The 12,951-nt window shown below is 45.7% G+C and overlaps 1 protein-coding gene across 2 annotated transcripts in view; it reads left to right on the forward strand.

Annotated features, from left to right (window-relative positions):
• itpr2 (inositol 1,4,5-trisphosphate receptor, type 2) overlaps positions 1-12,951 on the forward strand; it is a 38,006-nt gene that overhangs the window by 6,964 nt on the left and 18,091 nt on the right. For both annotated transcript variants that reach the window (XM_037452610.2, XM_037452611.2), the window contains exons 10-37: positions 116-160; positions 1,460-1,611; positions 1,700-1,799; positions 1,893-2,053; positions 2,143-2,284; positions 2,417-2,575; positions 3,449-3,621; positions 4,099-4,218; positions 4,345-4,527; positions 4,677-4,928; positions 5,026-5,173; positions 5,258-5,405; positions 5,674-5,861; positions 5,955-6,072; positions 6,159-6,216; positions 6,350-6,515; positions 6,678-6,845; positions 6,971-7,057; positions 7,160-7,285; positions 7,395-7,517; positions 7,674-7,874; positions 7,980-8,231; positions 8,373-8,498; positions 8,625-8,753; positions 9,013-9,133; positions 9,302-9,483; positions 9,867-10,009; positions 10,415-10,523. In XM_037452610.2, coding sequence (XP_037308507.2) covers positions 116-160; positions 1,460-1,611; positions 1,700-1,799; positions 1,893-2,053; positions 2,143-2,284; positions 2,417-2,575; positions 3,449-3,621; positions 4,099-4,218; positions 4,345-4,527; positions 4,677-4,928; positions 5,026-5,173; positions 5,258-5,405; positions 5,674-5,861; positions 5,955-6,072; positions 6,159-6,216; positions 6,350-6,515; positions 6,678-6,845; positions 6,971-7,057; positions 7,160-7,285; positions 7,395-7,517; positions 7,674-7,874; positions 7,980-8,231; positions 8,373-8,498; positions 8,625-8,753; positions 9,013-9,133; positions 9,302-9,483; positions 9,867-10,009; positions 10,415-10,523 — 4,080 coding nt within the window. The remainder of the gene's footprint in view (positions 1-115; positions 161-1,459; positions 1,612-1,699; positions 1,800-1,892; positions 2,054-2,142; positions 2,285-2,416; positions 2,576-3,448; positions 3,622-4,098; positions 4,219-4,344; positions 4,528-4,676; positions 4,929-5,025; positions 5,174-5,257; positions 5,406-5,673; positions 5,862-5,954; positions 6,073-6,158; positions 6,217-6,349; positions 6,516-6,677; positions 6,846-6,970; positions 7,058-7,159; positions 7,286-7,394; positions 7,518-7,673; positions 7,875-7,979; positions 8,232-8,372; positions 8,499-8,624; positions 8,754-9,012; positions 9,134-9,301; positions 9,484-9,866; positions 10,010-10,414; positions 10,524-12,951) is intronic.

Below are 12,951 nucleotides of genomic sequence, written 5' to 3' on the forward strand. Positions count from 1 at the left end.
CCATTGATATGATGTCCATCACCCATCTGCTGTTGCATCATTTGCGTTGATGGAGGTGATCATCAGAACGTCAGAATGTTAGAGGTCACTGAGTGACCCCTCGGTTTGTCTGTAGGAGAACCCGGAATTCAAAGACAACACGGTGGCGCCCAGAGGAGAGGTGAGTCAAATGAGCTCATTTAGCTGCAAAGTCACACACTACTAACCAACTTTTTAACACCGCTGAATCTACTAAGCTGCCAATTATTATTCAAGACAGCAGCAAACCTCAGATTGACTGCAAACGAAAATGAGCGGCTGAACACATAAGAACATTAAAAAAACGCTTTAGTGGGAACAAGCATTATGTCTGTTGTCCCCTCATCCTTTTGGTTATTCAGAACCACCAGTTCTCCAACACTTGCATGCAAACTCTGAATCTTTATCTAACCCTTTGTTTCCGCTCTTGGCTGCGTTGCCTATTTGTATTCTGGTAGCGTGAGGAGCTTCCACACAAACCCTACCGTCGCCTCACACACACACACACACACACACACACACACGTTCTTGCACATGCCGAGTTTCAGACCCACAGGGGGCTCCTTACATAACGTCTGGGTGTGGGGGTGCCCTGCGAGAGGGGATGGAGGGGGGGGGGGCACACAGACGTGCTGTCTGCTCTGCTCCACTCGCCTGTGCTAAGCTGGTGGGGTGAGTCACCAGAGGAGGGAGGGAGGGAGGGAGGGGGTGGAGTGGGAGGATTGAGAAGTTGAGGCAGCTCAGGGGAGCTTCCCATTGACATGCAGAGAAGTGGGAGAAGTTAACCCGTCTTCATGTGCTGCATCTGCACAGCCCACGTGCCGTGATGTCGAAGAAGTCGTGGCTCTCTGGCTGCATCTCGGTGTCATTTGATGCCTCATTAGTGCAAGAAGCTGTGAGAGTGTAGTTTGGCTCACATTCATCCGTCCTCAACTATAGATGTTATCAGCCGTTGGGCTCATTCATCAGTATTCACGTGAGTGGGGTTAAAACATCTGGCAACTGGATACAACACATTTACAAATGTAATAGTAATAGGCCACAAAAGTTCACTAAACTGAGGCTGGATTTTTAGTATAATGCACAGTTTACATTATTTGTGCACTTTGGACATGAAGGTAGGCAAAAGTCCTGCTGTGTGCGCGACGCTCAGCATTAAAAAAAATCATCAATCAATCTATCGGTTTGACCGGAAAAATTATTTATTATGTGATGTCATTGTGTGAAATAATATACCAAACATCTTTATGGTTGCAACCATGATAATATAAACATTTTGCTTTATTTGTGTATTGATTGTATTCTGCCAATTGCTTCCCCGATCTATCCTTATGTCTTGAAATATGTCAGAAAATTCCCCCTGTTAATATTGATGAACAACCTGACTGATATATGAGCTTTCGGGCTGCAGAGGCACATTTTGACTCTGTTTGTGCTGCAGAACGAGACGGAGACTTTGTTCTCCAAGAGGAAGCATCAAGCAGCAGAGAAGATTGCTTATGTCCTGGTTTCTGTTCCTCATGGGAACGACATCGCCTCTCTGTTTGAGCTGGATGCCACCACTCTGCAGCGCGCCGACTGCCTCGTGCCCAGGTCAGTCACCCACACACCTGCAAACCGTGACAACGACGGGGTTGAAAAATCACATGAGATGTTAATGCCTCCTTCGATTCTTCATTAGAAACTCCTATGTGAGACTGAGGCACTTGTGCACCAACACGTGGGTGACGAGTACCAACGTCCCCATCGATGCTGAGGAGGAGCGTCCAGTCATGCTCAAGGTCTACACCAACGCATACACACAAGCAGTAATACACACTGTTGAAACAAACATGGATGCATTATCTGGACATTTATGTTGCCTGTCAAAATAGATTGGAACCTGTCCCACTAAAGAGGACAAAGAAGCCTTCGCCATCGTGTCTGTTCCCCTGTCGGAGGTCAGGGACTTGGACTTTGCCAATGACGCCAGCAAGGTCCTGGAGTCCACAGTGAGGAAGCTTCAGTTTGGCAACATTGCTCAGAACGAGAGGAGGTACCGATGCCTGAACATGTCAGCATACGTGACACAAGGGGGGTGTGCGTGTTTTTATTTTTATTCTTGCCATTGTACACTTTTTCCAGGTTTGTGACAAAGCTGCTGGAGGACCTTGTTTTCTTTGTATGTATGGTACCAAACAACGGGCAGGACGTTTTGTCTGTTGTCACTTCCACACCCAACCGAGAGCGGCAGAAACTCATGAGGGAGCAGAACATCCTAGCGCAGGTAAGCGCACACACACACACTGTTCCACAATGAAGACGGATCATTTCTTTAACCCAATGCTCAAAGATAAACGCTGCTGCCCGGTGCAAATCGGATAATGTCGTGTTTCCGTTTTGTGATGTTTTGCTCCAGATCTTTGGCATCCTGAAGGCTCCATTCACAGATCAGGGGGATGGTCCGATGCTAAAGTTGGAGGATTTGGGAGACCAGCGCTATGCGCACTTCAAGTACATGTTGAGACTCTGCTACAGGGTGCTGCGCCACTCCCAACAGGACTATCGCAAGAACCAGGCAAGTTCCTCCTCCGGTCTTATTATTGAGCACTCGTTCAGTGTTTCATCAAGCCAGTGGACACGGGAATGAGGGCTAGATTAAGCCCAGGGACACAGATTTTGATTAGTTTGATCAGTATAGATTCTTGTTCCGGTATGACCAACAACTGACTCTTAAGCTATGCTAGTTAGCTAAATACTCCTGCATAACCCAGTCTATTGAATACGTATCTGATTGAGGACTCTTCTCGGCTGCTTTCCTGCATTATATCGTGTCAGAGATGCACCTTTTCTGGTTTTATTACAAGAAATAAAAACCCTATCTCGCTAGAGGAAACTTTGTTTATAATTTTCTGCTTTTGTTCCGGTTTCCATCTCTTTTTAAACAGAATACATTTTAACATGTCACAGTACGTAAAGCACAGATCTATTACGAAGACATTATCAGTCTTTTGCTTACTGAAAAAGTGTATTATTGATAAGAGTTCCACCTCTGCTGTAATGAGAGTAATGTGAAATAGTTAAAGAAAATCCATAAATGAGGGCATTTATTATTCTGTTATGCCATGACCACCACTTGTTGTCCCTGTGAGAGTTTTATAAAAAGGTCCAGTAAAATTACCAACTATTTTTTTTTTTTTAGTCATACCTTTTTGAAAATTATTTGAATTAAAATCCTTTCATTTAATTTCATACAGATTCTACTTTACACTACACAACCTTGCTTTGGTACATTTAACTCCTCACTGGTATGGTACATCATAAATGGCTCATTTTGAGCTGCTCTCCGTCTAAGGGGCTGTGGTTACAGGTAACTATGGTTACCAATAGTTCATGAGAACCATCCATGGAAAGTGTCTCTAGCCGCGTGTCTCTTGTTGCCCCCCCCCAGGAATACATAGCCAAAAAGTTCACCATCATGCAGTCTCAGATTGGTTATGAGATCCTGGCTGAGGACACAATCACGGCCCTGCTGCACAACAACCGCAAGCTGCTGGAAAAACACATCACAGCCAGAGAGATCGAGACCTTCGTCAGCCTGCTGAGGCGCAACAGAGAGCCCAGGTCAGACCACCGCCCCCCCCCCACCCTACAGAAATGTAGATGACCCAGGGGAACACTTTTAATACCATCCACTAGAGGAGGAATCGTGGATGTGCATGGAAAAGTAATGGAGTACTGAAGGCTTTTGTTGCAAATCAATACTTTGAGACACTATAATGCAGAATAATCTAATGCAATAAAATATCTGAATCCTTGCCTATTAATCCTATTTTATAGTCAGTAATTAATTCCTAACCTTCCCTGTATGCTCACTCGGACGCCATAGTATTTCGGGGGAGGCTAAATGGTGTATTGAAAGGTTTTGCAGTTATTGTTTCCATCGACTTCATGTTAAAACAGAGTATTTTATGTCATATATATATATGTTGTGTAAAATAAACGTGTAGAGCCAGGAACACACGCAAACTTAATTTCACGTGTTCCTTTGCGGCAACCTTCTAGGTAAAACACGTTGTTTGGTCCTTGCTCTCCTTCTAGATTCCTGGATTATCTGTCTGATCTCTGCGTATCCAACAAGACGGCGATCCCTGTCACACAGGAGCTTATCTGTAAATTTATGCTCAACCCCACCAACGCAGATATCCTCATCCAGACCAAGTGAGTCACATCTTTTGGTATCTATATTTAAACCAGCCAAGTTCATCCCTTCGTATTTCAGTCCTTCACCTTTACGCTCTAAAGCAATGTCTCCCCCCCCCCCCCCCCCCCCCCCCGTCAACGCAGGCTAATCCCGAACACGGAGACCACCATGGAGTCCTCTCTGCTGCAGGAGGAGGTGGATGAGGAGGAGGTTTGGCTCTACTGGATCGACGGCCACAAGGAACCTCACGGCAAATCCATTCGCCACCTTGCCCAGGATGCCAAGGGCAACCACAAGGATGATTTCGACGTTATCACCTATTACAGGTGATGTTGACGTTGTTGTTAGCTTCCCATGTGCTACACTTTGGTTCAGGAAAAACGGCCCAAGCAAGCGAGCGGGCGAGAGAACCCATTTTTCCTTGTTGTCTTTCCATGTTCAACCTGTTCAAACTTGTCCCTCGCCTCCTCTGTAGGTACCAGTTGAACCTCTTTGCAAAAATGTGTCTGGACCGCCAGTACCTCGCCATCAACCAGATCACCTGTCAGCTCCCCGTGGATCTGATCCTGCGCTGCATGTTTGACGACTGCCTGCCGTACAACCTGAGAGCCTCCTTCTGCCGCCTCATGCTGCACATGCACGTGGACCGGGACCCTCAGGAGTCCGTGGTGCCTGTGCGCTATGCCCGCCTCTGGACTGAGATCCCATCCAAGATCACGATCCATGAGTGAGGGCCCATCTCGGGGATTGTGTGTGTGTGTGTGTGTCATGTCCAGGCATATTTTGCAGGTGACGTGCAGATTGTGATCGTGCTTTTCCTGCAGGTTTGAATACGAGTCCAGTGACACGTCAAGAGAGGAGATGAAGAGGAAGTTTGCACCCACCATGGAGTTTGTTGAAGAATATCTTAAAGATGTGGTCAGCCAGCCGTTTCCATTTGGCGAAACAGACAAGAATGAACTCACGCTAGAGGTAAAATAAACGTATTGGGTCATTTCATTTTGTTTTTGTGTGTGTGTTATATATCCTTCCTGATGATTGCCTTGTGCCTTCCAGGTGGTGAATCTGGCCCGTAACCTGGTCTACTTTGGTTTCTATAGCTTCAGTGAGCTGCTGCGCCTCACGCGCACCCTGCTGGCCATACTGGATATTGTCCAGCACCCACTGACCTTCATGAGCAAGCTCGACAAGAGCCCAGAGACTGGTCAGTGCACTTAGAAATGACCTCATTGAGTTGATCACAAAGTTTTATTCTCACAGAGTGCTCTCATCAAGATATTGATTTATTACTTCTGGCCCGTACTTTAAAGTCCTGCAGGAACTTGTTTTAGCTTTTTAGATACAGTCAAAATATTTATGCCTTAAGCTGAAATGTGTCTACTATGTAGATGTACGTCTCTGTCTGTCACACACACACACACACACACACACACATGCGGCACAAATGTGTGAAGAAGCATGTTTCCTTTTAGGCAACAATGTCCTACGTACGATCCACGGAGTCGGGGAAATGATGACTCAGATTATGATGAGTCGAGGTGTGCCGCACAGCCTCCCTGACACCTCCACGTCCCTCCGCTATGGGAGAGGACACTTCCTGCCGGACAATGAGGACGTCATGGTGATGGACACCAAGCTAAAGATCATCGAGATCCTGCAAGTAAGCACCACCCAGTTCATGTCATTTCTGGGGCATTATAAAAAGAAATGTGTATATAATTCAGTGTTCGTATATCTTTTATTTCCCCATTAGTTCATCCTCTGTGTGAGGTTGGATTATAGGATCACATACTTGCTGTCCATCTACAAGAAAGAGTTTGGGGAAAAGACTCTGACTGAGACCTCTGTGGCTGATTTTATCCCAATAACACGTGGGACAATCTTCTTCTTCTTATTTTATAATACTGTAATAACTATAATACATTCAGTTACATGGTTCGCTTTATTCTGTCTCCAGCCTCTGAACCAGACATCGACGAGATCGCAACCAAGGCAGAGAGCATGTTTGCTGGAGGGTAGGTGAAGCAGCTGAAATCCAGCCACACATTAATTAAAGGGTAGAAGTTGATTGTTTTTGAAAGACCTTGTTCTGCAGTCTCTTTTTTTTTTTGACTCTGCTTAAAAATGTAAACTTTCTGGGGATTTCAGCTCAGAATTAAGTGCAGTGGAGCTGGACGATGAGGGAGGCAGGACGTTTTTGAGGGTTCTGATCCACCTCATCATGCAAGATTACCCCCCACTGGTGTCTGGCTCGCTGCAGCTCATCTTCAAACACTTCAGCCAGAGAGCGGAGGTCCTGCAGGCCTTCAAACAGGTAGCGACACTGCAGTTAAACTCCAGCATCTACTGTCTGTCTCGCATAGCTTCCCTGGCTGGAATCTCACTTGTATTTTAACAACACCGAGGCTTTCAAAAGTTGTGCACTGAGACTTTTAATGTCTTTTGTGTTTTCATCATGCTTTTGTGCGTTTTCCAGGTGCAGCTGTTGGTGTCCGAGCAGGATGTAGACAACTACAAGCAGATCAAGACGGACCTGGACCAGCTACGTCTGACTGTTGAGAAGTCAGAGCTGTGGGTTGAGAAGAGTGGAGTCTACAGCGGTGAAGACCACGGGGCCGGGCAGGTCAATGAACAGAACCATGAGGTGCCGTACCTTCATTTAATGCTTTCAAGCAGCTTCATTATTCTTATTACTATTTAACATACTAGTAAGTTTATGAGTTTAAATCATCACTTGAACACATTGTCTTCATGCATTTGTTTTGCCAGGAGGTTGTCCTGAGCCCAGTGCAGGATGGAGATAATAAACCTCAAATTGACAGCAACAAAGCAAACAACTACAAAATAGTCAAAGAAGTGAGTTTTCTTTTTTTTACTTCTTGGTTATTCTTTTTGTTCTGCAGTGCGTCTGTAATACGTGTGTGTGTGTGTGTGTGTGTGTGTGTGTGTGATATTTAGATCCTGCTGAGACTCAGTAAGCTATGTTATCCCAGTAAGAAGAGTCGTTTGCAGCAGCAGAGGCTGCTGAAGAACATGGGGGCCCACGCAGTGGTGCTGGACCTGCTGCAGATCCCCTATGAGAAGGTCTGAACAGATCAATTAATGACAATGTTATAAACACGTCATTGTTTTGTAATGTCACGCTTTCTCCATTCCATCTCCTAATCTTATTTGCCTCGCCCTTCCTTTTCAGTGTGATGAGAAGATGAATGAAGTCATGACCCAGGCACATACCTTTCTGCAGAATTTCTGCAAAGGAAATCATCAGAACCAAGTTCTTCTTCATAAGCACCTGAACCTCTTCCTAACTCCTGGGGTATATTCACCTTGCTGTACATTTATTTTGCTGCTATGTCTTACTTTTTAAGTAGGTATTTTCTGGTATAGCATGCAGTTGCATCATCAGAATTATGATGATGATGATGATGATCTTCCTCTAAGGGACTGAATCACTTCTCTCTCATTTCACAAGTTGCTTGAAGCTGAGACGATGCGCCACATCTTCATGAACAACTACCAGCTGTGCAACGAGATCAGCGATCGCGTGGTCCATCATTTTGTCCACTGCATTGAAACACACGGAAGACACGTCCAATACCTCAAGTTCCTGCAAACCATTGTGAAAGAAGATGCAAAGTATGTGAAGAAATGTCAGGACAAAGTCATGACAGAGGTGAGATGGAAAGATTTTCAAATGAAAGCGTTTGTGTGTGTGTGTTTTTTTCAATGTATGACTTAATATAGAACTGTTCCCTCGGGTCTCTGTTTGTGCCCACAGCTGGTGAACGGAGGCGAAGACGTGCTGGTGTTCTACAACGACCGCTCCTCGTTCTCCGTCCTGCTGCAGATGATGGGCTCCGAGCGCGAGCGCATGGACGAAGACGGCGCGCTGGCCTACCACAACGCGCTGGTGGAGCTGCTGGCGGCCTGCACCGAGGGAAAGAACGTCTACACGGAGCTGAAGTGCAACTCTCTTCTGCCGCTGGACGACATCGTCAAAGTTGTCACGGATGTTCACTGCATACCAGAGGTAAGGCGGGACAGGTTTATGGTGTGGATGAAAATACAAGTTGGGTCAAATTGCGTTTGTCGTTTTAGTTTCTTCTTTGTGTAAATGTTGTGTCTGTTTTTATCTGAAAGTAACATGGCATCTTATTTCTTTATCCCCTAGGTGAAAATGGCGTATGTGAACTTTGTGAATCACTGTTACGTGGACACAGAGGTAGAAATGAAGGAGATATACACCTCCAACCATATTTGGAAACTCTTTGACAGCTTCCTGGTGGACATGTCCAGAGTAAGCCTCCGTCAGACTAATACTTTTCTGATGAGGCGTTCTTCTAAATGTATAAACTGACTGCAGAGGAAAAGATGGTGGCGTGACGTTACGATGAGCTTGTTCTGTTTTGTGTTTGCCTTTAAGGTTTCCAAACCTACCACGGACCGTAACCATGCCGATTTGGCCCTGGAGAAGTACGTGACCGAGACGGTGATGGCCATCGTCAAGGGTTTCTTCAGCTCACCTTTCTCTGTCAACCACTCCAACCTGCAGGTACCATTTTTCACCTGTGAACAGCAGGTGTAATGTGTCTGCAGAGGGGGGGGGGGGGGTCTGCATGCCTAAAGCCTCTGCCAACTTTTGGCTACCTTTACAGTAAAGTGATTTGAGCAGATGCTCGAATGTCTCCATTGAGAGACGACGTTGAAGTGTCCCCGCCAGGATTATCTTGTCTGTCTTTCCCTACACTTGGGACACAACCCCCCCCCCCAAAAAAAACGGTATTCCTCTCTTTCTCTCCCCAATTAAACAGACAAACCAGTCTGTCTTCATCAGGCTGCTTCAGTCTTCTTTCACCATCTACAACTGCCCCTGGATCAACTCGGCTCAGAAAGTTAATATTGAGACGTGCATCAAAGCGCTGGCAGATGTTGGTGAGTGTTGGTCCTCTGCTGTCCAGTCTTTGACAAATGATGGCAATGGAGGCATTGAAATATTGCTTCTAATGCCAATCACCAATAAATATTAAAGGTATTTATTGGTCAGACTTTCTATACAAAATCACACAGACGTCCAACTCTTGTCTTTTTTTTTTTGCCCAGCTAAGGACCGGTCCATAGCCATCCCCGTGGACCTGGACAGTCAGGTCAACACTTTGTCCCTGAGGGTCCACAGCAACATGGTGCAGCGAGCAGCCAAGGACTGGAGGATATCAGCCCGCACACGACCTCGCAAGGAGAACCTGGGTGGCCCTGACTACAAGAACATCATCGAGAAGCTCCAGGTGCACCTTTTCATTATTCTTTTTTTTCTTTTTCTATTAAACAAGACCGGGAGTCAGCAGCGCTCTGCAGGAAGACTCGGCTAAATCTAATATTCAGCTCATGGTGGTGCTAGATATAAAGTTGAGGTTTATCCGGTTATGATTGATGTAAAGACCAAATTGTATGGCAATCTTTAACAAAAAAATAGAATTTCACTTAACAAAGAAGAAGAAGTTATGAGTCACAGCTTCTGGGTACCGAGGCTGTGCACAAGATGTCATGGCAATCTGCTAGTGTTACTAAAGAAATACAGTGTCTAAATTCAGAAGCATACGTGGGCTTTTCAAAGTGTTTTTTAGCAGAATCCTTCATTGAGCCTTTTATGTGTCTCTCCGATGTGCAGGGGGTCGTGTCCCTTCTGGAGGAACAGTTCAGTCCGAAGGTTCAGGCAGAGTTTTCTGTGCTGGTGGATGTTCTTCACAGCCCAGAACTGCTTTTTCCAGAGGCTGCTCGACTACGCTGTGAGAGTGGAGCTTTCATGTCCAAGTAAGAACCACAACCTGTGTAAGGAGATGCCGTCAGTTATTGCTGATATTTACTTGTCAAGACTGATTGGCACATTGGGGAAAAAACACACTTATTAGGTGCTACTATGTGTCCAAAAGTTGTGGAGGCTTTAGAAAAGAGTTGAAAGTCAGAAGAAATTCATCATGGAAAAATATTTGAAATTATCAATGGAATATTACAAGCTTTTGGCTAAACAAAAATAAATATGTTGGGGAAATCCATTGATACATGAAACCTCCAGGTGTGCTGTGTGACCTGCCTGTAGAGCATAAAGGGAGATTCCACCTGTGTTCATTAATAGAATACCTGTTTGATGTACCATGTGAGGCATTAGTAGGACACGACTTTAAGTGACACAGCATCTTCCCCTGTCCACTTTGTCAGACTGATCAAACACACCCAGAAACTTATGGAAAAAGAAGAGAAGCTGTGCATCAAGATCCTGCAAACACTCAGAGAGATGATGGACAAGAAGGAATGCTTCCAGGAGGCTGTGAGTACTCACCCCTGCATGAGGACATAAGACTTCAGACAATGGTGTTGGTTCTTCACAATGTCACCGTTGTATAAACAAATGAAGCTTTTCTGAGCACTAAGCACCATCTGTGTCGCGCCCCACCCCCCGTCAGCATCGAGGCGCCCTTGTTTTCTCCCAGGTCTGTCGGCCATGAGCCCAGACCCCCCCCTTCATCAGTATTCCGTGGGTCCTTCCATGTTACATAAGACTGAGAGGCACTTGAGGACACACTCGCGCTAAGAGGGAGAATAGGTGGGAGGAAGTAAGGGAATGAGGAGTAGGGGGTCGAGAGCGAGGGGGGGGGGGGGGGGGGGGGGCAAACAAATCAATACTGCAGTGAGTGAGAGGGTGGGCATATCCTGCTGAGAGAAAGAGATGGAGGGAGTGTGAATGAGGGAGGGAGGGAGGGAGGCAGTCATGTGAGGAGCCATGTGAGTGGAAGGGAAAAAAAAAAAGTGGGCTGCAGGGTGAGGGATTGGAGAGAAGCGGAGTCTGCTCAGTCCATGAGGAGACAGGGCAGGGGGTGCACTTACGTAACAGCCCGCAGTGCCTGAGCCAGCGGCACGTGGACCATCACGTTCTCTCTCCCTCCCTCCCTCCCTGCCTCGTTACTCTCACTCTTGTGTCCGCTCGCTGCCTCTCTCCTCCTGCTTTGCCCCCTGCATTCTTTGTCTCAGTCCATCACATTCGGTCTGCCCGCCTGACTTCTTCTCTCCTCCCTCGACCCAGCCGGGCTGCGTGCTTTCCTGCAGGCGGAGAGGTGGTCCACAGTGTAGCTTGCTGCACTACGCTTTGTTGGCTGTCAGATAATGGAGAAGCCATAAATGTTTTGCTCCCACTTGCCCTTAAGATGACTTTGGTAAAAGGTTTTTTTTAAAGGACGAATTACTTGAAAAAAATCATACTGTACCATTAAATATTGACATGGGGGAAATGTCCTTAAAGTACTATTGTGGAATTAATTTAATATCTGTTCCAGTGCAATTTGCCACAAAAAGAACTGTTATTCTTTACTTTGATTGTCGAATCAGACGGAAAAACCACTAACTCAACTATCAGTCTAAATACTTTCTGACGTCCCTTCTTTGCCCTTTTTGACAAACATTTGTGGAATGTAGCAAAGTCCTGCATCTATTTTCCACTGTGGATTAACTACGGTTTGATGTGTGAATGTAATCGTTATGTAGGTTAAAGAAGTGGCTCTGGTGGCTTAGACCCTTCACATTTGTCCTGAGTTTGAGGGGCAATTAGGAAATTCCGAAATCAAAGTCCCTCCAGATCTTTATTGGTCTGTATGACGTGGACAGTATTGGACAAAAAAGGAAGCACAAAACTTCCCTACCGGTCCAAAAAAAATGCTTTACATTGACGGCCCATAGCACAAAGGAATAAGTTGGATTTTGATACACTGATAGTACTTATTGTTTAGACTTGTTTAGTAGACTTATGCTTTTAAATCCCACAGTTTCCTTTTATGTTGTGTTCTGTAAATGCAAACACGCACGGCGCGCTGTCGTGTCTATTTGCATGCAAGTGTCCTCTCGTTCCCAAATGATTTGAAAAAGGTAGTTATATAATATAAATCCCTCTCCCCTCTCTCTTTCACACTCATCCCTGTCATCTACGTGCTCGGTCTTTCTCTTCCTGTCCCTCTTTCCGCTTTGCTTGCCAAGTTTCACGCCACCTGCCATAGGCAGAGCGTATTTACAGATTACCACCCTCTTGATGCTAAACGCATCTCACAGATGCGTGTAGACGGAAAGCTTTGCTCAGACACACAAATAACCACAGTCCCTGCGTGAGCTGCAGGGTTTTCCCGTGTGGTCTGGAGTGCTTGAACGTGGCTTCGGTCCTTCCACATGCAAGCAGGCAGATGCTCTTATTGTTTGACCTCTGGTTACTGTTGACACGGCAATATGAGTTGGGTCATCTGGATAGTGAATGCCTTTATCTTTTCATAAATATTTATCAAGTGCCAAAAATAGTAATGTGTCAATTTTGAAAAATGTAATCTGTTTGTTGTTAATGTTTTACTACCCCTTCCTTCCTTCCTTCCTTCCTTCCTTCCCTTCTTCTGGCCCCCACCTTTCTTGGTCCATCGGTCAGGTGTCTGTTTGTTGAGAGCATTACGTTTGGTCTCCATGACGACAAGGGATTAGCACATGTTGTTTGTCTGGTCTGGCCTGGCCGTGACTGGGCACATGAAGTCTATGTACCCAGTGTAGAACGGCCCTGAGACCAGGAGAACGCTGTTTGAGACACACAAGCTGCAGAGAAGAGAGACGCCCTGAAAACAACACCCGTAACATTGTGACTTCAGGGCCTCATGCATCTTTAGGCCACTATGAATGAGATTAGTTGTCATTGTTAACAGTGTTTTGATATAGTTCATAGTGTTTTATTT

This window comes from Pungitius pungitius, chromosome 6 (assembly GCF_949316345.1).
Source record: "Pungitius pungitius chromosome 6, fPunPun2.1, whole genome shotgun sequence".
In the NCBI taxonomy this organism is placed as follows: domain Eukaryota; kingdom Metazoa; phylum Chordata; class Actinopteri; order Perciformes; family Gasterosteidae; genus Pungitius; species Pungitius pungitius.